The sequence below is a fragment of the Nipponia nippon genome, unplaced genomic scaffold (genome assembly GCF_047370975.1).
Source record: "Nipponia nippon isolate SJK-2023a ecotype South Korea unplaced genomic scaffold, ASM4737097v1 scaffold_15, whole genome shotgun sequence".
Classification (NCBI taxonomy): Eukaryota; Metazoa; Chordata; class Aves; order Pelecaniformes; family Threskiornithidae; genus Nipponia; species Nipponia nippon.
In genome coordinates, this window is record NW_028262331.1 from 1337760 (window position 1) to 1359686 (window position 21927).

At 45.6% G+C, this 21927-nt stretch overlaps 1 protein-coding gene across 5 annotated transcripts in view; it reads left to right on the forward strand.

Annotated features, from left to right (window-relative positions):
• CALN1 (calneuron 1) overlaps positions 1-21927 on the forward strand; it is a 155038-nt gene that overhangs the window by 57890 nt on the left and 75221 nt on the right. For all 5 annotated transcript variants that reach the window (XM_087751989.1, XM_087751990.1, XM_087751992.1 and 2 more), the window contains one exon: positions 20075-20218. In XM_087751989.1, coding sequence (XP_087608115.1) covers positions 20075-20218 — 144 coding nt within the window. The remainder of the gene's footprint in view (positions 1-20074; positions 20219-21927) is intronic.

Sequence of the window (21927 nt, forward strand, 5' to 3'; positions counted from 1 at the left end):
CCATTGTGTGTGTCTAGTTTAGGAGTCCAGCTATTGCTCTCTGTCACTCCCTGGGCCTTGGCTGGCCATGGAGGGGAGATAACAGCCATTCTCCGTTACATCTTGAATGCATAAACGCATCTAGCAAGGTGGTATTCAGATGCTAAGATAAAAGGGCCTATGAATACATTGAAGTTTCATATGGACTCCTATGGATAGGAGATTCCAGTCCCTCCCAGACCTCACTGGCCTGTCCCTCTCATGGGAGTTGGGTATGGAGATGCAACCAAGCTCCTAGCCCTGGTGACCTGCTCACAGTGATCTTGGGGAAGCTCCTGTTCCCATGGGAGCTGCTTCCAGTACTGTTGATGACTGCAGTGAGGTAGTGTGGGATTTCCACCTTGAATATTTAGGGGGTTGGTTTTGGGGGCCTGGAGGTGTCTTTATTTTCTTCTACTGAAAAGGGCTCAGCAACAGACTGATGATCTTCTGAAGGGTTTGGTGGAAGCCCGGTGTTTCTGGTGACCACTGAGTGTTTAGCAATGGTTGAATGGGCCAAGTTGGAAGGACAGATGAGATGGAGCAGGTTGTGTGATAGCTAGACAAGGGCTTTTCAGCCTGAACACAGCTGAGGATATGGTAAATCTAAGTCTATAAAGTGGGTGAATGGTGTGGAGAATGAGAACAGGGAACAGTTGTTTGCTCTCTGTTCCAAAACAAGAGCTGGAAATGTCAGATGGAAGTTGGAGGAGGTGTTTCAGAAGAGAAAGTGGATCATCACATATTGCATGGTTAAACCATGGAACTCCTTGCTACAGGACAAACAAAAGTAAATGTGATCATAAAAGGAACTGGAAAAATTTGTGGGAGTCTTGGAACTGTTTGAAGATGGGCCCTTGGCTGAGCATCAGATCTACTCTGGCCTGTTACTGCCATTCATAGGCATGGACACAGAGCTGCTGCTGGTAGCTGGAGATATGTAGTTGTCCCTTTGTCAGCTGTGAGCATTTCAGGCCCTCCTTAGTAATGTTCCTTGGGAAGATATGAACTCGCTTGACAAACATTGCCCTAGGTGAGCTTCATCCAGGCTTTGGGTGAGCAACCATCCAATCCCTTCCAGTCCCTTGCTGAGATTTGTGTAGTACTGCATATGTGATGGACCAGATGGGAGGGAATAGAAGAGGGAAAGCAGCTGATGTGCTACAGCAATAAACTAGCTGACCTTCTTGGGATTTTTCCTCCTTTTTTGATCTTCTGCACTGTTGCTTAAATACACTAGAAGAGAATCTCAGATGGGGCTGAAGAACAAGTAGCTGTCTATCATTCCCCCACCTCCTGGGCTGCACTGCATGGTTGTGAAGCAGCCGTCCTCTGTGTCCAGGATCCTCCAGTGTGCTCGTGCTGGGGTGCAGTCCCCCTCCGCAGGCAGCTGGCACATGGGATACAGCCTATGGAAGGAGCACAGCTGGGATTTCCCTCCTCCTTGTTATCCTTGGCCACTGTGAAATCCCCTGGAGCTATTGGCAACCTGCATAACTTGCAGCAGCTTTCCTAATAGCTCTGGTGATGTTGTTTTAGTGTAGTAACGTCTCCAAGATAACAGGCAGGTTTTGTCCAGCACAGCAGGCTCAGCTGGAGAGGGATGCAGGGAGTCTCTGCAAGCAGAAGCTGCATCACAGCTTGGGACACAAACCAGCAGCGCATTTTCTGTTTTGAGAGAGAAGCCGCTTTCATGGGAGAGGGGTGGGAATATAACAGAAACTTCCCACCCCCAACTTTTAAAAACTTCATCTTCTCTGAACTGACTTAGAAACATTGCTCTCTTGTCACTGCTTTCTTAGCAAGATGCTTCCCTGGTCCTCTCTCTCCTAAGGTGTTTTCGTAGCCAACTTCTGAATTAAGCTGTGCAGGTGTTGGAACAGGGTCCTTGAGCTCTCCCCTCCTGGGGCAGAGCAGTTGCACACCTCTGCAAGACCCAGAGCAGGTAACCAGCGGGGCATGTTTCTGAGCCTGTGCCCTTGCTCAATTTAGGGAGTTTTGTGGCGGTTGTGTTAGGAAAGGGATTAGTGCTGGAGCCTTTTTCTTTCTGTGATTGGTTTCTTCATGCTGGGAATCTAGACTAGGGACTAGGTTTACTTTCAATTTAATTATGTATTTAACGGCAAAGCTGCCAAGAGTTGTCAGGTGGTTTTTTTCTTTATTATATTTCTTATGAATCTAAATAGATTAATATTTGCAAGAAATACTTCCAGAGTAATTTTATCAAACAAGTTCATTATTGCCATGGGAAATTCAATGCAATTTTAATCTGGGACCAGTTCCACTTTGCAGTCGAGCTAGACTATGAGTCTGAGAGGTAGGCACTGTGTGAGCATTGTGTCTGTGGCGTATATTGTGCATGTATATTGTGATGAGATATTGAGCCTGCTGCTGCGACTCTGCGCATACTACCTAAGTGTCTACGCTGATGTCTTGTGTTTGCAGTTAATTAGTTAATAGTTGATGATAATGAATAAAATCCTCTCTTTGCTGTATTACACTATTAGAAGCGAGACAGGCAGTGCATACAGGTGAGTGATATAATGACAGCAACTGATGAGGATGAGCTACAGCTACGTCAGCCCCTCCTTTATTAAAACTTTAGCAGTAGTGTTTATTTTAGCAGTGAATTGCTCCCCCCTCAGCCACCTGAGACAGCAAATGAAGTATGCACATAGCGGACCTGTGTGGCAGTCCTCGAAGCCCGCTGTCAGATTGATTGCTTAAAGTGCATTTGAAATCAAGTGCTGTACAGTCAGGTCTAGATCATTTTGCAATCATTTTTCATGTGCCAGTAAGTAAAACTACGGTGAATAATATAGCCGGTTGAAAATGGGGAAGCTACTCCGTCTTGTAAATCTAAACGGACCTCACCGTCTCTTCCCTCTGCCCTTGAGTGCAATGCAATCATCATGACATAAATAAAAACCACAGCAATGTAATGGAATTATACAAGGGCTGCTATTGTGAGTGCTGTAGAAATAAGGCTGGCAATACTTGGAGGAGCTGAGATCAGAGCTGAAATAGAGTAGAGGTGGAATTGATTTCCTTTTCTCTTTATCTGTCAGAAGAGAAGGAAAAGAAAACAAGTCCGGCTATGTTTGTAAAAGCTTCAAGGAGTTGCCTGTGCCCGTTTGCACGGTGGTGGAGCAGCAGGCGCCTGCCTGTGGGCTTCTTCTCAGGCTTTTGCTTCCATCCCCTCCCGAGGCAGCTGTGGTGCTTGGTGAGCAATAAGCTGCTGGTCAGGAGGTCTGGATGACCTGTGATAGTCAGCGCTTGGGAGCACCCGGGACGTGCTCTCAGCCACTCCTGCTATGGGATGGGGCTGCGGTGTGAGATGCGGCTGCAAGGCAGCAGGAAGAAGTACAGCACAGCTCGGAGAGCTGCTCCTTCTCCTTTTAGTCCAGAGTTTCAATTCAAATGGTTTCAGGATGAGGAAATGTCCTCCTTGCCCTCACTCTTTGCTGGCCACCACCAGCCATCGAGGTGAGTCTGGTCCATGGTGCAGGCTGGTGAATCGGCTTGTGGGATTTAGCGACCGGGGTCCTCATCTCAAGAGCCCATGGCAGAGGAATGTACCCGTGCCTAAACTCCTGAACTGGTCCTGTCTCCTGGTCCTTGTATGTGCAGACCCCATGGCTCTGGTCCTGCTCACAGTGTGGTCAGGGAGGATGGGGATTTCAGCCAAGTCAAGCCACCGCCAGGCTGAGTCCTGGGGGACAGAGGGAGGAGGTATGGCTTGGTCTTCAGATGGGACCAGAGCCCTGCAGGGATGCAGGGAGATAAGAAACCAACTTGAGACTATCTATATGGAACTACTGTGTCAGGAGAAAATGTTTCCATTTTGTCTTCTGAAGTTTTCTCTATGTTTGTGAAAGAAAATGCCCAGAATTTCTGGGTAGGCAGCGCATGAGCTCCACAAAGACAGAAGACCCAGAGAAAGAAGATGCTTTGTGTGATCCCTTCTACATTCGAAACGGTTTCACGTACTTCTGCAACACCGTATCTTCCTGCAGAGGACCTTGAGGTGTTATTTACCCAAGGAAAGCTTACCAGGACCATGAGCTTCTGTGCCGGGATGGAAGAAGCAGATGTGAACGTGGGAGTCGAAAGCCCTTTCCAGAACTCTTGTAGGCTTGGAGAAAGGGAGGCATCAAATGGCTCTTCCAGCACTGGGCTGAAAGCATAGCAGAGAAAGGAGGCTTTCTTTTATCTCACCCCTGCCCACTGCCTAAAGGCCACCACTTGAATCAGACCCAGATGGAAGAAAAACTTCTTTCCATGATTTTTTTTTTTTCTTATCGGCTCTTGCTGCACCTTTTGTTACATTCAGCTTCTCATTTCTTATCTAGTTCCTTGCATGAATAAGATATACCACATATTTCCCTGACATGTCTACCTACTATAAATACTCTATCCTTCTGTGGAGAGAGAATATGGAATATATGTGTGTATATGTATAGTCTGTATGCATCTAGAATCCTAAATGCCATTTTTCCAATATTGTGTCTTTAATGGGAATTCACTGATTAGGTGCATAAAAGGCTACAGAAGATGACAGTTTCACTGTGCTCAGTTTTAATACAAAGAGTACTACGGTTGCTAAGAGACTCATACTTCAAGTTTGGAAATCTTCATCCACACTAGATATATTATCTTGGCAAATTGGACTTTCTGAGTTGGCAGCAAATGGAAAAGAGTAACTTTTAAAAATAGAGATAATTTAGATGACGTCAAAGACATCTGGTGTCCTTTTCTAGAAATGTGAGACTGATCTATTTTGCTTATGTGTATAAATCACTCTGCACCCAGTGTGAGGTTCTACTTATGCCTGCATTTGAGTCTGATTTATTAATAAATTCCCTTTATGTTTAAGATATTTAGCCAGGTACATTTCAACTAAATTGGCTTTATGTTTACAACAGATAGTACCTGTCCACCCTGTGTATCTTGGAGAACCTCAGCTTTGTGCCTCTGTGCAAAGCAGGATCTCGTAGTGCCCAGAAACACCCACCACGCTCTGCAGTGACTCAGAGAGGACAGTCACTTATTTACCTTCCTGGTAATTTTGCTCCCTCATCCACGTATGGACCCTGGCAGTGCATACTCAGAGCAGTGTGGCTGCAGACTTTATTACCACCTTGCTAATGGGCTGCCTCTCTCATCCTAATTCTCACCCTGAATTGGTGGGTACGGAGGAAGGGGGGACGTGTGTCTTGGCTTAACCATGCCTTATAATCCCTAATGCATTTTGGTTTCGAGAAGTGGCAGGGCTCCTGAATGGCAAGGAGGCTGTGAATGACAGCTGGAAATCAGCTAGGGACTCTCTCACGCTGTGCATGAGAGGCAGCGGAGAAGAAATGAGGGAACCGGAGAAAGAGCTGAAATGGGCAGCATGAGGCTGACGTGAGAGAAAGGGAATAAATTACAAATGGCTCCAAGCCGGAGGGTGGGAGGAGATGGGTCACTGAGGGAGAAGGATTACGCTTGCATAGTGGGCGTGAGGGGCAGGAGAGGAGGGGAGTGATGCAGCCTGGCGAAGGAAAGGCACTCCAGGAGCACAGCCAGGATGCATGTGAGGAGAGCGATCTAGGGAGGAGCAAGAAGAGGCTCAAACTTCTGCCAGAGGATTTTCCAGCCATAACCCGTATTCTGGTAGCATCTTTCCTAGGGATTCATCCAGGTGCCAGTACCTGAAGTCACATAGATAAGGCGTAGCTGCCTTTGTCGTCTTTGCACTCTGGCTTGCGGTGCTGGGGAAGGCTGTTGCCCCACTTCAGGTGTTGTTCTGCTTCCCAGGCAGAGATGGATGGCCAGGCATAAATTATTTCCTCCAAAGTAGAGCTTAAGCTGGGCTTCTCCATAGTTGGGAGGAACACATTTGAATTTTAATATCATCTCTGAAAGGCAATTGTAGCCTAGGCACTTGAATAAGTGTTTGGGTTATGAGTTTTTATGTTATTTTTAGAAATGTTCATTTGTTCCAAGGATCAGGAGATACAGAAGTGGCCACTGAAATGTGAACACGTGATATATTTTTAAAGTATCAAGTGAACATAGAGTGAAATGATGATAAAGGCAGGTTACATGTTTTTTGTCAAGCTTAGACAATGCACTGTAATTGTATGTCAGAAGTCATTCAGGTTTGATATCACACCAGCTAATTAAACCATCCTCTCTGAAGAGACTTACAGCTTTCGCTGTTTCGTTCTCAAGAACAAAAAAACTCTGAAGGCAGCTCTCGTGTTCAGCGTTCACGTTGGCATTAGTTTGGATGGGAACCAATGCATGGGATATCGGAGCTATGATCAAATTCTTATCTTGTCTGACTGGTGTAAACCAGGTTCAATTCCACCAAAGGTGGTGGAAGAAAGAGGGGGGCTGTATGCCATCCTGTATACTGTGTGCATCTGTTGTCACCCATTTTTGGTGGCTTCTCTCCATTTAAATTTTCCTTGATCCGTGAGACGTGAATCCTGCTGTAGTTTTTGTTTCTCCTGAGTAATCTCTTTGGGTGTCTTATCATTATGTTCCTTCCATGTATGCCACAGGACACAGTTCATAGATCGGTGAAGGTGGGCTGTGTGGGAAGGAGGCAGTGCAGGCTGCTAGGTAGTGGTGAGGAGCCACGTAATGGCTTGAAGGACCTGCATCTTGGACAGTGGGCTCACCCTCTCAGGTAAGAGAGTAGCTCTTGCAGACAAGGGAAGGAAAATCTCTTCTCTCTCTGTTACCAACATCTCATTCCTCCTTTTGGTGATATTCTTCCCGTATCTTATTAAAAGCCTGAAATGTTCAATTCATGGTAAAGCAACATATTAGTCACAGCCAGAAATGAGGACCTGTGCTCCCCAGACCACTTGTGGTCTAGTGTATGGTGTCTTGTAGGCTGGCTGAAGGCCACTGGTGGAAGAGCTGTGGCCAAGAGGAGATGAAGATGTCTCCAAGCCTCCAGGGCTTGCTTTCTCAGGCATGCAGTTTTAGCGTTCAGTGCGCAGACTGCAGTGTTGTGAAGTGCCAAGTTTACTCTTAAAGTTGGAAAATAAGAGCTGTTTCTCAAGTAATTCAGCCTTTTCTGGGACTTCTGGTGACCTCACCCTACATAGGATGCCCCCATGGTGTGTACAGTGGGTACAACCTGACAGCTGTAGGAAGAGCTGGATTTTTGGTCATGGGTATCAAAGTACCAGCCTCCCAGAAGGAGGAGGCTGAGTACACAACATGCTCTCCAGAGAGCACTGGCTGGAAAAAACATGGTATATTTTCATGAAAGCAGGGAGCGAGAAGGTGTCCACTGAGAGTCCTTGTAGCCTTTTCTGTAGCCAGGAGAGACTGCCTCAGCTGAATGATTGAAGTGGCTGGGGAAGTTTGGGTCCCTTGCAGACAGTCATCCTCCTGCACCAGGCATCAAGCCTGCTCTGCAGTGTAAAATGGGTGTTTTAACCCTAAAAGTTGGACTTTTTTTTTTTTTTTTTAAATGTGTTTCACTGCACCAGCCAGAGGAGGCAAACACTGGGACTTTATTGACTGCTGGCATTGGCTTCTTCAAAGCTTAAATACCTCAAGGCTTAAAGCAGGCCAACTCCACCATCATATGGGTACCACTGCCAGAGGTAGGGTGGGGAGGTGGGTAGACCTGGGTATGTCCTGGGAGCATTGCTCTTAGGTCTGATGTATGAACTTCAGTGAAATGTTCACCCTACTGCGAATGGCTTCAGAGCGTTAAACCTTGAAGAACCAGAGCACGGTTACCCTGCTAACTGCTATCCTCACCCAAACAGATCTAATGATCTGCAAGGACTAAACTAATTAGGTTGTCTTTTTTGGTGTCCCAGTCCAAGCAGTCAGTACTAGCAAAGAGCCCAAATCTCATTTCTCTTCCACCATGCCAGCAATGTTTCTCTTCATTTCACCAGAGAAGGAGCTGCCAAACTCCTTCCTGTCTTTGGGACAGGAAAAAAAAAAGAAATAAAAAGTTACTGAAAGGCAGAAAATGAAAATAAATAAATTCTTCAACATTATTTAAACAGTCTTTAAAGCTTGGGAGTGAATATATCCCTTTTAAGCTGGATTGTCTGTGCCTTCCTCCAGCACATATTTTACACTTGAATTCTCAAGGACTGCTTTCAGGTACACAGCACAGAACAAGTACAGAGATTTATTCTTACGAATGTTGTATCTTTATGTGCCTTTGATATGTAGAAACCACAGTTTCCTTCAAATAAGCAAACAGGAAAGAAATTTAAATATTTCAATTGCTCTCCTGGAATGTTTGGAACATGCAAGGTTTCTAATACAGCATTTTCCTGTTTTCTGCAAAAGACAAACATAGTAAAGAGAAAACTGGAAAAGTTGCTTTGTAGCATCTCTGTCTCTTTTCTTTGGTTGGAGATCAGGCTGGGCATGGCTTGGTTCAGGAAAACTGTAACCCCTCTGATGAACACAACTGGCAAACTGGTAACAACGGACGAGGAGAAGGCTGAGGTACTCAACAACTTTTTTGCCTCAGTTTTCACTGGCAACCTCTCCTCCCACACCTCTCGAGGGGGTGGACCACAAGACAGGGACTGGGGGAGCAAAGCCCCTCCCACTGTAAGAGAAGCTCAGGTTCATGACCACCTGAGGAACCCGAACATACATAAGTCTATGGGTCCCGATGAGATGCATCCCAGAGCCCTGAAGGAACTGGCTGATGTAGTTGCCAAGCCATTCTCCATGATATTTGACAAGTCATGGCAGTCAGGTGAAGTCCCCACTGACTGGAAAAAGGGAAACATTGCACCCATTTTTAAAAAGGGTCAAAAGGAGGATCCTGGAAACTACTGACCTGTCAGCCTCGCCTCTGTGCCCGGGAAGATCGTGGAACAGATCCTCCTAGAAGCTATGCTAAGGCACATGGAGGACAGGGAGGTGATTCGAGACAGCCAGCACAGCTTCACCAAGGGCAAGTCCCGCCTGACCAACCTAGTGGCCTTCTACAATGGAGTGGCTATATCAGTAGACAAGGGAAGAACTACGGGTGTCATCTATCTGGACTTCTGTAAGGCCTTTGACACGGTCCCCCACAACATTCTTCTCTCCAAATTGGAGAGAAATGGCTTTGATGGATAGACTGTTCGGTGGATAAGGAATTGGTTGGATAGTCACATCCAGAGGGTAGTGGTCAATGGCTCAATGTCCAGATGGAGATTGGTGACAAGTGGTGTCCCTCAAGGATCCATATTGGGACCAGTACTGTTTAATATCTGGGCAGCCTGGGAGCCCTGGTCTAGCACAATACTGTATCAGTGAGATAACAGGTGGGGGTTAGCAAATGCAGAATAATAAAGCATGTCCCGTATGCCAGGACATGTGGCTGGATGCTGCCCAGAGATAAAGACCACAGAAATTTCCATCCCTCTCCAACAGATCTTAACAGAGCATCAGAATAACTTCAGCTGTTATAGATACACCTTCAGCCAGAGAGAATGAAAATCTCAGATAATGTAGCTCCAGGGCAAAATTCAGATTTTTTTAGTGATTTGCACTGAGTTTTCTGCTATCTGCATAAGGAAATGCTTTGGAATTGCTAAAAAAAATGCTGAAGCTGTATCAGGTTTGCATACAGGCTGAAAGCATTGCTGTGGTGTGTTTTGGTGCTTCCTGTCCCTAAATGAGCATGTTCCAACGATGCTTTGCAGTCATGTTGGGAAAAGCTTTCTCAAATTGCTTTATACTTTGTAAAGCAATAAACTTGGACCAAAAAATACGGAGAGAGCTGGGGAGCTCAAGCTGATTGTAATTCTTCCGGTGGAAACATTTTCTATCAGAAAAATGCAGATTTGATTACATTCCCTGTTGACAATGGCCTTTTCAACTGAAAATAATAGAAGAGCTTCATTTCAGTAATGCTGCAATATTTCGTTTTGAATTTATGATTTCACTTTTTAAAACATTAAATAACATGGCCATGAAATATTGGAACTTCACTGCAGTGAAGCCTTTTCTGGAAACAATTCCTGGATAGGAATGATAGATGAGCTTTGGTTTTCTTACACTGCAAAGCCACCAAAAGAAAAGCAAACCGAAGGGCAGATTATTGCAGTATTTTCGTCACCTTTCTATCGGCTGGAGTATTTGAAATTAAACTTTTTGATCCATTGTGGCCTGATCATGGCTGCTGCAAGGCTAAGGAAGAGACAATGCGCAGCCGAGCTGCCCAAAACCCAACCAAGCACATGATTGTAATTTACCACCCGGCAGAGCTCGTGTTTTGGGCAGTGCCTCCGCCGCATCCCTCCTGCCTGCATCCCTCCTGCCTGCATCCCTCCTGCCTGCATCCAGGGCTGCTCCATCGCCGTTCTCCTTTCCCCTTCTCCTGCAGTGAGCTCTCACATCTGCATTACTGAGAGCTCGCAGCCCTTGGTTTTATCTCGTCTTCAAAGCAGCCTTCTTTATCTGATGGTGATTCTGAGTCTGTTTGGGCAACTAAGGGAATTTCCAGTGTAATTAATAGGTGTCAACGGAGGTGGTGGAGCATTGGTGCTGCAGGGTTCAGGTAATGAGGAGTGAGGTGTACACCCCAGCTCTTCTGTCAGCTTGTTACTGGTTTCTCAGGGATTTGTGGACATGTGAAGATCACCTTGAGGTAAAAGTGGTCAGCGGAGTTCGGAGACTATAGTGATTGTCGGCCAGAGAAGGTAAAGAGGTACCCATTTTTACTGTGCAACTGGAAGTGAAAATAAGGGGGAAAAAACTGTCCCAAACTAAGGGAAAAATACGAATTCAATTCACTGCATTGGAGTTTGAGTTTCTATGAATAAATAGCAGAACTTACAGTTTGTCTCTGGCCCTCGGACCAAGACAGCATTTCTGGCGTTATTGAGTGTTTCCCAGAAAGTTTCATTTCAAAATGGAACTAGCTCTGCAGTTTTCCTCCTTTTGAGCCAGGGTTGTTGTTTGAAGGATGAAGCTCATATTCCTGAGGCTTGAAACGGTGAAGAGGGAGAACTGGAGAGGGTGCGTTAAAGTCAGATTTGGTTTGCTGAGCTCCTGTTCACAAGATATGCTCTCAGTGCAGCAATTCATGTGTTATAATCACTTTGGCTTTTAAGGAGAAAAACTGTCTTTTTCTGGGATGGAGTAGATTCTGGGACTTGGGGAATAGAAAATGCACAGACGCAGGCAACTTTGAACTGAAAAGCATTAAATCATAGGTATAGTCTGGTCCTTCCAAGGGGCAGTCTCTCATCTTGGGTGGTGATACCAGAGAAACAAGTAGTGGGAATAAATCCAAGGGCCAGGTGATAAATCTGCTGATTGGAAAGGGACGAGGGGGATGCTGAAGGCGTTGTTCCCATCCCACCTGGAGGAGTTGGAAGAGCAATGAGCAATATCTCACCATGAAGGTGTGTGGGCTCATCTCATAAGTCCTGAGCAGCCACTGCCAGGGACAGAGATGCTTCTCTGGTCCTTAGTATAACCATAGTAAGGCCATATTAAGTTGGGTTTGATGTGCCACTGGGTAGCCACGTGGAAGTTAATTAAAGGCAGAGGGACTGGGAAGGCAATCGAACTCTAGTAAAACTTGCCGCAGGTACTGCTTGTCCTGCCTCGAGGGTTGTTTTGCAATGAGAAGAAGGATGCCAACTTATCATCTTTGTCAGAGCCAACTCTCTGGGTGTTTGAGACTCTCGTAACAAATGGGTCTCTGCATAGCTGTTTCGAGAACATTATTCTAAATGGCAGGTACCTACGTTTGAATATTGGGCAGTAAATTTCCAACAGAGAGTGCTCAAAGTCTAATTACGCTACCTTTGCAAAGTCTAGGGAAAGAGCTACAAATGATGGGAGAGGTTATATTTCCTACGCAGTTATTGCCAGGCAAGACCGTGGACTGAAACTCTCATTTTGGTAAGAAATGTATGAAGACTGTTCTAGCAGTAAATCGGTACAGGATGCAAATTATATATATTAAAAAAAAAAAAGAAAAGATGGGCAGCCATTATCTCTTCAACATTAATGTGAAGATGTGAATGTCCCTAAGCAATCTTGAATCAAATCACTCTCATTCTCTGAGATGCTCCAGGGTAGGGTCTTAAGCTCATTACCTATTTATGTCCAGCAAATGTTTCACTTCTGATGATGAATTGAGCATTGATGTCGATAAACTAAATCAGCAGCTCCCAGATATTACGGGTTTATGTCTAGGCAGCTTAAAAAAAATGTTGTGAAGTTAAACAGTCCTCTACATGGCTCAACTGTTCCCAGGAGAATACATACTGTGCATGAGGTTCTCTGAAGCGGTGTAGTGTCATGGGAGGTAAAATGTTTTGCGCCTGCTGTGTGTAAAGGATGAGGGAACGATAAAGAATGTTTCCTAATAAAAAGAACTAGTGAAAGAGGAGACTGAGGTTTCTTTGGAAAAGAGTGGAAATCTGTTCTCTCCTTAGTCACCTTTTTAGTAGCATGTTCTTAAGTTGTAAACAAAAGTTGTAGCATGCATCTCAAATTTATCTGCTTTCATAGTGGTGATCTTCCTTCATTATTAGGAGTTCCTTTTCCTTTTCCTTTTTTCCTTTTTTCCTTTTTTCCTTTTCCTTTTCTTTTTCCTTTTCCTTGCCCTTTTCTTTTTCCTTTTCCTTTCCTTTTCTTTTTCTTTTTCCTTTCCTTTTCTTTTTCCATCAAGAATGAGTAATGAGTTTTTACTCTACCTGGAACATCCACTTCTCTGACACTTCCAGAAAGCCTCACAAAAGCCCTGAGTCTGACTGCCCACCTTAGTAACAGTCCCATCACAGAAACCAGAGCTGGAGAAGACCATAAGCCCAACCAGTGCAGGGTTCACACAAGGACAGAAGTGGCTTTCACCAGCAGTGTGCAGTGGCTGAGCTGCAGCTGCCTGGAGATAAACAGGCGTGGGCCTCTGGGGCTGTTTGCAAGGAATTTTCCAGCAGCTCAATAATCCATGACAGGAGAAGAACAAAAGAAGCACAAGAGGAGACTGTGCAGGTCTTGTAGAACTCTCTGAATTTACATATTTTGCCTCAGTCTGTGTGTTTGGAGGTACATCGCCCTCTCCTTTCTCTTCGCTGCAGAGTTTTGTGTGTGGAACAAGTCAAAAGAAGGGTGTCTCCTGATGGTTGCATTGAATATCCCACCCAACATGCCTGCGGGCACACGGGGTCCCATGGGTTGTGCCAGGAGACCAAAATGCCCCTCTGGAAATGGCATGAGGCGCAGTGCTGGATCCACATCCACCTCCTGCAGAATGACAGTGATATGCAGTGGAGTCTTGCATAAAAGGCTGAGACCTTTAAAAAGATGCTTTCCATCCAATGACTAGAAATGAGACATTTGCCTATGCAACCAAGAGCCATCTTAATGCTGCTATTTATAATTACTTGTTTGATTGTGGATGCTCAAAAAAAGACCTATGTTATGAGCCGTTTGGTTAGGAGAGTGGAACCACAGAGTCAAGGATGCAGCAATACATCAGGAGGACCAGAGATCTGAGCAAAGTTTTCAAACAGGGATTGGCAGATGGTGAACCTTAGTACATAATCCCTCATGTAAGAATTAACATGAAATCACCTTGGTTTTATGCTGACTGCTGCAGTGTGCACTGATATACTTGGAGTAAAAATTTTCTTAGCATGCAGAGGAGTAGGGGCATGAGCTGGAAGAGGTCCCTGAAGCCAGTTCCTACTGCTGGAGGTGACTTGGTCACAGAAATGGAAGCTGCCCAGAACGTGTGAAGCCCCGTTTTGAAATGCTGCAGTCATTGCTCACCTCTGAAACTTTCTTCTAATTGTTAAACTAAATTTGTTCATATCCATTTGTTCTTAGACCACTATCGTTCTTCACCTGAAACAGCTTTTCTCTGTCCCTGCGATGTCCCCTCCATCTCCCTGCCCTCCTCAGTGCACCACAGATGGAGATCAAAGCACATCCATAAGCCAAGCCCTGCTCTTCTCTCTCCTCCAGCCTGGCCATTTGCATCCTCTCTGACCTCCTCACTTCTTTCATTCTGAGTTCATCCCTCACCACTCAGGACCAGCCTGTACCTTTCTCAGGCATTGGAAACTTGATTATTCTGCATTATTTAATGGTGAGGGCCACAGCACAGCATCTCCAACCCCATGCATCCTTCCACTGGCATTGGGAGGAGCTGAAGGGGAGCCCTGCTTGTCTCCTGGGTGAAATTCTGGCCACAGTAGGGAAATTTATAGGGAAGAGTGGAAGTTGTCATTTTGCCAAATTCTTCTGACAGCTGGCTTTCAGCACTGCGCTTCCCTGCTGGCTCCGTGCGATGATGCGGGGCTCGTGCAATCACACGCTGCTCAGCACACGCCACCTGCAGAAGGGATGCAGCCGCATTTACGGAGCAGCCTTGTGCGAAGGCATTTGAGTGCTGCTCTCCACGCCAGTCTGCCCTCAGAGTAAATATCCTCAAGTATTCCCAATCCAGCCCCTGTTGCCTGCATGAAAAGCTTCCATTTAAGAGAGTGTCTAGTAGCAGCAGATAGCTTTTATGTTGTGCATTTATATGGTAATGGGGTGTTCCAGCAGGTTACGTGGCAAGTGTTAAATGTGTTTGGGAACATAACCACAGGAAATGTCATTTCCACAAATCATTTTTTCCTAGGGAAGAAAAAAAAATCTGCCAAATTATGTATGCAAAAGTCCCTCTAAGGATAAACAAGATGATGTACCCAGTTTTGAAGCAGACTTTTCTGAGCTGAGATACTTCGTCAAGTTGACTAGCACCAGTTTGCTTTGCCCATTCGACATAGCTGTGTCTATCCGAGCTGCCGTAGCACTGAGGCCACTATTAAACCCGGGTGTTTATGCCCCCTTTCCAGCTGCATGTTTTTGGTGATGCTGACAGGACTTGGTGCCTGAGCCTCGGCAAGATGCTGCAGCCGTTCAGGTAGATGCGGCTCCAGGTTGCAGTGAAAGAGTTTGATCTGGGGATGCTGAACTGTTTTGCTGAGATTGAGAATAACCAAGTGAAATATTTTGACACTTTCAATTGGAATATGTTGGGGGGGGCGTTTCCATTAGATAAAAAATGTAGTTATTTTGACACCTTGTTGCAATTTGCAGCAAAAAAACCAAGTGTAAGAATAGCAGATGGAGGGATGGAAATTTCCATTTTTTTTAAACAGACATAGTAGTTACGAGACTCACTTAACAGTTCACTCAAGGACGTGCTATTTGCAGCTTTTAGATCATTCAGTTTGTACTTTGGTGCCCAAACCTGCAATTAAGTGAACGAGATGACTTGCAAGATTTCGGGTGGTGGTATTTCTTCTCTTATCGTACTAATGAAAATAACCATATAGGACTCTGATTATAATTACGGTGCACTTAGGGTATGGTAGTTACAGTGTAATTACAAAATTTATTATGGTAGTATTCATACACAGTGAAATAACCTGAAACCATCTGCAGCGCCCCAGGCTAGCTAGTGGACACCAATGGCTCGGGCTGAATTTATTTCCTGGAGAATTGTGATTCATTCTCATTCAGGAAGCAAAACAAGAAATAATGATGGTTGCCTCTAGTTACCAGTCAGAGGGAAATCATCTGTAAATAAACCTGCTACTGAACCTGGAGAAGGGATGAGCCGGGGAAGGGTCAGGGCAGCCGTGAGTGCGGAGAGGTGTTTTGGAGGGAAGGGCTGCAGCGGCTGTGATGTGAGCGGGTGGGTGAGGACGTTGCCTTTGGATCTTTCTGGATGTAGATGGAGAGACTTAACCACTTTCTAGGCTGGGAGTCAGGTCCAACTTTGACAACTCTCTTGCTTTGCACCCTTCAGAAAGGTAATAAAAAAACTCATTCTTTTCCCTGATTCTTCCTTTCTTCCTTCCCGGAGGGGTGTGGGGGTAGTGGGACGGCCATGTACTCCACAAGAGGGAAGCTGGAAGGTGCAGCCGTTAAATGTGAGGAAAGAGGGGGAATGAATTAAAAGCAACCATACGCAGCTTTTGAATGCTCAAATAACTCTGAGAAATGAGTGCTGAGCTCTCGGCTCCCGTGGAACATAAATCCTCACCTGGGGAAAAACACTAAGCTCAACTTTCCTGAGAAATGTGCTTTCAAACCCAGCTCACCATACCTGCCTTGGCCCAGCTGACTCTCATGTGAGGGCTCTTCTACTCTGAAATCTTGGCCCATTTTCACAGCGCTCCTTCCTTCTTGCTGGACTTTCTGTCCTGGCAACTCTTTCCAGCCTTGTATTATTTGGGAATTTAATTAATGTTATGTCTGCTCCCTCTTTGAGATCATTAATGAAGATGTTAGTTGGGATGGGGCCGAGTGCTGAACCCTTCTCTCCCCTCATTCACTTGAACGCTGTTCAGCGTTAAACATCATGTATGGTCCATCTGACAAAGTATCTTTGCAGCAGCATTTCTTGCTGGTACTGTTTGAATTCATTCTGGGAATGAGATGGTTTAATGCTGCTAATAGTCACTGGCTGTCAGGTGAGCACTTTTGTATTGCAATCACCTTGCATAGACGAGCACTATCACTGTTTCCAGGGGCTGGAGAAACTAAGGCATGGAGAAAAGCACTCAGGTCCTAGCCTGGGCTCCTTGAGAAGAAGTGTCTTTTTCTGAGGCTCAGGCCAGTGCCATCATCAGCAAAATGGGCTACTTTCTGTTCTCTATATCTTTCTTTCTATACTTTCTCTTCTTTTTTCCCTTTTATACTCTAATATAGTTCTGTGTCGTCTTCCTGGGAGTAAAAGAAGATACTATATAGTGGAAAGGGGAATAAATATTAATATTTGTTAACACCCCAAGGGAGGTGTAATACGAATGCATGTGCTCGGTTCAGTTTGGAGGGCTGCTGCCAGCCAGGCTGGGCAAGGGGAAAGGCAGCTGCTGGGGCAGCATTGCCTTGCCACCGGCTCCCCTGTTGTCTTTACTCTTCCTTTTAACGACAAAACAGGGCTCTGCTTTTCTTGACCAGGGTAAAGCATCCCTATGCAGAGCAGCCTCCAGCCAAAATGGAAGAAGTCTCTAAGTTTCCCCCAAGCCCTGGCAATGTCTTTGTTGAGAGATTTACTCCATGGACCACATCCGCTCCCGGTTCCGAGCCAGGAGCATCGGTTGCCATGGCAACTTCTTCGGGAAAGTCATATGGGGAAAGTGCTGATGTATTTTTAGCTTTGGGTAATGAAATTTAACAGCTGGAAATAAAGGTGAGGGCCAGCCAGGGTGCCACAGGTTCATGGACCGCTGTTTGGGACCGGCTCTTCAGAAGTGCCGGCGGGAAGAGCTGGTGCGGCTGCGTTTGGGAAGGATGCTCAGGCCTGTGGCTCACACTCTGAGTGCTGTGCAGGACAGCACCTGCGAGTACATCAGACAAGAAGGAACCACTATAAAGAAAAGCTGATAAGGAGGTGGTGTTACATGTAAAGATAAAGAGGAGGCACCGACTGAGGTTGCAGCTGCTTCGTGTACAGTGTGTTCAACCTATAAATGGCTTTTCAAAGATACCTCTGCACAAGTGGTATTTATAGAATGATGAAAAAACCTCCATTTGGGGTCAGGAGTTGAAGTGTGAAGGATGTTCCAGGCCTGGTCAAAAGTTCAGGTTTCTGAGAGGTATGAAAAAGAGCTGGACCCCAAATGTGTGGGGTTTTCTCCTCTGATCGAGGCTCAAAGGTTGCGGTGCTGTTAAATGCGCCTTCTGAAATCAGTGCATCTGGAGAGGATGCTCACTAGGCGTTGACATTCGGATATCCTACAGCAGAGCCCCTGTACAGACGCAATTTATTCATGTAATTTGGATCAGTCTAACTTGCATGTAAACTTTTCTGAAGGTAGATTCATTTTATTTTCTAAAATACTTTCTCGTCTCCCTGCAATATTTTTAGTTCTTTCGCCTTCAGCTGTCAAAAGTTTATTTTAAAATTAATTGATTTCAATGTAATATTTACTGCACTTTAGCTTTCAGCACAGCATATGAAAATAGATTTCACTACAGCTGGCAGTGTCTAATGGGATTCGTTCCTACTCCAAAGGCTTTTTGCGTTATGTACTGATACTTCCAGCCGAGCTTGCTTTGAACAGCCTCACCATCTTTTCATATCACTGAGCTTACACCAGCTTGGCCTGGCAGGGAGACAAGGTGAAGCATTTAAATTTAAAGAAGTCACAGTTGATGCATACCTGAACCCAAAGTGTAGATATTACAGATCTGGCCCAATATTCATTGGAATTAATAGGATCTTCCCTTTTTGCGTCAGTGGGCTCTTTGGCTGGATTAAAAATTGATCATATCTCATTATGATAACCACAGTTGTGGTAAAGATTAAGCAGTGGGTCACAGAGGTGCCCTGGCCCTGGCACATCACCAGGGTATTACACACGGCAGAAAGCAGCACATGGAAATTGGAGCAGACTTTGCAAACGCACTGGTGTTGTCAAGGGAGGTGCTGAACTTTGATGTGAGGTGATTTAGAAGCAGCCTTTGAATTGTAAAGCTTTAAATAACCTGTTAGCAAAGACATGACTGAAACTGTTTCCTGGTAGGTTATGATGCTCCTGGCTTTTTTCCGGGAGGGCTGAGGACCATCCGTTACCTTTCACGTGGCCCCGCTGCAGGGGGCTGGTGCCTCCCTTACACCTGGGAACAGGGGGCAGAGGGAGGTGACGTGCTGAGAGTCCATGGCAGGACCAAGAATATTTTCTCATCTGAGGCTTAATGCCTGAACTACCCAGGGCTGGACAAACTTTTTCTATCCAATCTGTTTCCTGATAGAGAATAGAGTATTTTTTAATAAGGTTGTTGTTTTTTTTTCCCCAAAAAAACTGCTGAGTTTTCTCTCCCACTTCTCCAATGAAATGTTTTCACTTGAAGATTAAACTCCTCTGAGCAAAGTTGCAGCAGGCCCCAGCACACTGTTTTTTCCTCATTCCCAAAAGAGATGATAAAGCATCCTGTGTTTTCCTCTCCACAGCACGGTACAAAGACTGTTTAACCAGAACTAAAAAATCAGCACCTCTTCCTCTCCCCACCTCCAACCAAATCCTTTCAAGTAAACAGGCTCCCAGCTGGCTGAAATGTTAAGATTTCTCTGTTTGGCATTTGCAACAATCAGATCTGGGGAGCTTGGTGGTGGGGCTTCAAGTTGAGTGGTCTGAGGAGTGGGAAACGTGCAGAGCCGTTGAGGTGGTGGATGCGTGGGTGTCTTTCAGCGTGCTGCACGAGTGGAGAGAGGCTATTAAAGGCTGGAGGGGGATGTGCCTGAATTAAAAAGCCAAACAAAGTCAGATGTCAGAAGATGAGCCAGGCCGAGGAAGAATGATGGAAGTGATTCCTTTGATGCCGTCAGCATTTTTATTGATCCGAGGCGGTTTATTGCTGTAAAACAGTTATAAATTAGAGAAAAGCTATGAAGAGGAATGAGAGATGGAAATTGCCCGGGTATGGTTTAAAAGATGTACATCCGTATTTATCGGACAAGGGAGAATGTGCCCATCCAGGCTTTGGCTGCAGAGCTCCGTACCCTGCAGAGGAGGCAGTCAGCACCCAGCTGTTTCTGTTCACGTAGTTTTGTTGGAGAAAGTTAGAGCTTGGTCTGCCTGTGTGACATAAAGTAAATCTGCCTTGCAGACATGCTGTGGGGTTTGGAGAAGGGCTGCTGGAGAAGCCCCGAGGGCTGGGATTTGCTGTGCAGCTGTATGCAGGGAGACTTTACTGTAGATCAGGACGGTTCACCCACAGCAGTCCAGGGCAGATGCTGCAGAAAGAAACGGAGTTCAACGTGTGATGAATAAATAATTGTGCAATTATATTTAGCACAGAAAATAGGCAGCATGAGTTTGGATGCCATTGTATTTATCTATCTGCATACAGAGGCGCGCATGCATGAGCGCACACACACACACATATGTGTGTGTATGAACATATCGTGATTACACTGACTTGAAATGATCAATATGCATCATTAACATTAGAAAAGGCAATATATGCTGCTTCCGTGTCCCATGTGTTCAGATGCATTGACCAGGGAGTCTTCCACCATAATAACTCCTCTCTTTTTCCTTCTCCTTTACAGAAATCCGTGAAGCTTTCCGGGTGCTGGACAGGGATGGGAATGGCTTTATATCCAAGCAGGAGCTGGGCATGGCAATGCGTTCCTTGGGATACATGCCCAGTGAGGTGGAGCTGGCGATTATCATGCAACGCCTTGACATGGATGGTAAGTCCTTGCTGTTGGTTATTCTCTGTTACTGGTGGGAAGGAGCTTTCCCAGTGCACTGCAGCCCATGTTTTTGGCTCAAAGAGTTTATGGTCACCAAGAAAGGGCTGGGGAGGAAGCCATGAAATGTTGTCTTTCACCACAGCAAGGAAAGGGGAGATGACCATGAGCTGTCGACCTCCCATAGATAAACCTGCTTCTCAGGCAACCCACACAAGGAAGATGGAGCATCTTTTATTTGACCGGCGCAGAGAGACCAGCTCTTGCAACCTTTCTTTGCAAAGTTGCAAATGGTCTTTTGCAAGGCTGTTGTAATCTTTCATTTTTGGGCAGCATCTGACCCAGTAATGCTTACTGGGAGATGACCTGGGCCCCCAACCAAGCATAGCTGCCCAGTCCTGTGGCCTCACCGCTCCTTGCAAGTAAAAGATGTTGTGAATGGGAGCTGTGCTGTGTCGTAATGAAGTGTTGATAGTTTTTGAAGAAGTTTAGAAGGGTGGAATAATTTTGAGCAAAGTCCTGCTGTGAGAGCTCGTCAAACGATTACTAAGAGGCAATAAAAGAAACAGAACCCACCATTAACGGGAAGAGTGAAATGCAGCATCAGGATGCTGGAGCCAGGGGGGACTTTTTAACTGCTGCAAAGCTACAATCAGAGCTGATCACAACGAGCGGGCTGTCTTTAAAATGTCCTTGGTCAGAGCAGGAAGGGAGACTTTCCTGATTCCTGAAACGTGCAGGGAAGCTGGGATGTGGATTCGACCTTCTCCCTCCCTTCTGCAGGCGGCCGCAACAGGGTGGAAACACTGTGCAAAGTTAGATGAAATAATGCCAAACCTGAGTGCTCTATGCAGCCCGGGTCTGAAGGGGGATGCTTGGCAAGACGATGCGTTGCCAGCATCCTCGAGGAGACTGCTGAGAGCAGAGCCCATGGGAGATGGTGGCAGCGGGAGAGAAGCTTTCCTACCTCCCTGAGGATATCTGAGTCGAATGCCCCTGTGAGATGCACAGAACAACTATATTTTTCAGGGCAGGGGAAGCGGGGAAGAGGGTGTCAACCTGCTGGAGGGTGTTCAGCATCTCCACTAGAGACAAAGCAATGCAAAACCTGGTGGATAGAGAAGATCAGTTGTTGAAATGATCTCATTCCTAAAAGAAAAGGAAAAAAAATCCATCACTTTTAAAAGCATTTTCTCTAAAAATTATTGTTTGCACCTTGTTATGTTCTGCTGGCCTTTCCTAGCAGACCAGGTGATTTCTCTTTAGGTTTTGCAAAGGCCAGACTCAGCATGGTGCCAATTCTCTGCGCTTTTTTGGAAAAAGAGTGCTGTGGACTTGGCTTCCAGTTTTGATTCATCTCCAGTTATTGCCTGACTCTTGGTCTCACAGACTTGAGACTTTGGCACTCTTTCGTATACACTCCTAGTGTGCAGGGACCTGTAATCAGAGAGGTGGAGTTAAAATGTAGAGTAATGGGCTGCAGATGGAAGGTGTTAAATTCCTGTTTGAGACCTTTCAGAAAGCTCAATCTGTTTTCTGCAGAGATGGGAGGTGATCCTCCATCTCTTCCAGCTCAACAGTTCCAACAGCTCCAAAGATACGGTCCGGTTGTACTGGGAGTTTTTCTTCTTATGTCTCAGCTGCCTGTTGTTGAAGTATTTTGAGCAGAGGGTTTTGGGGCTGGACACAAGTCTGTGCTCAAGGTCAAA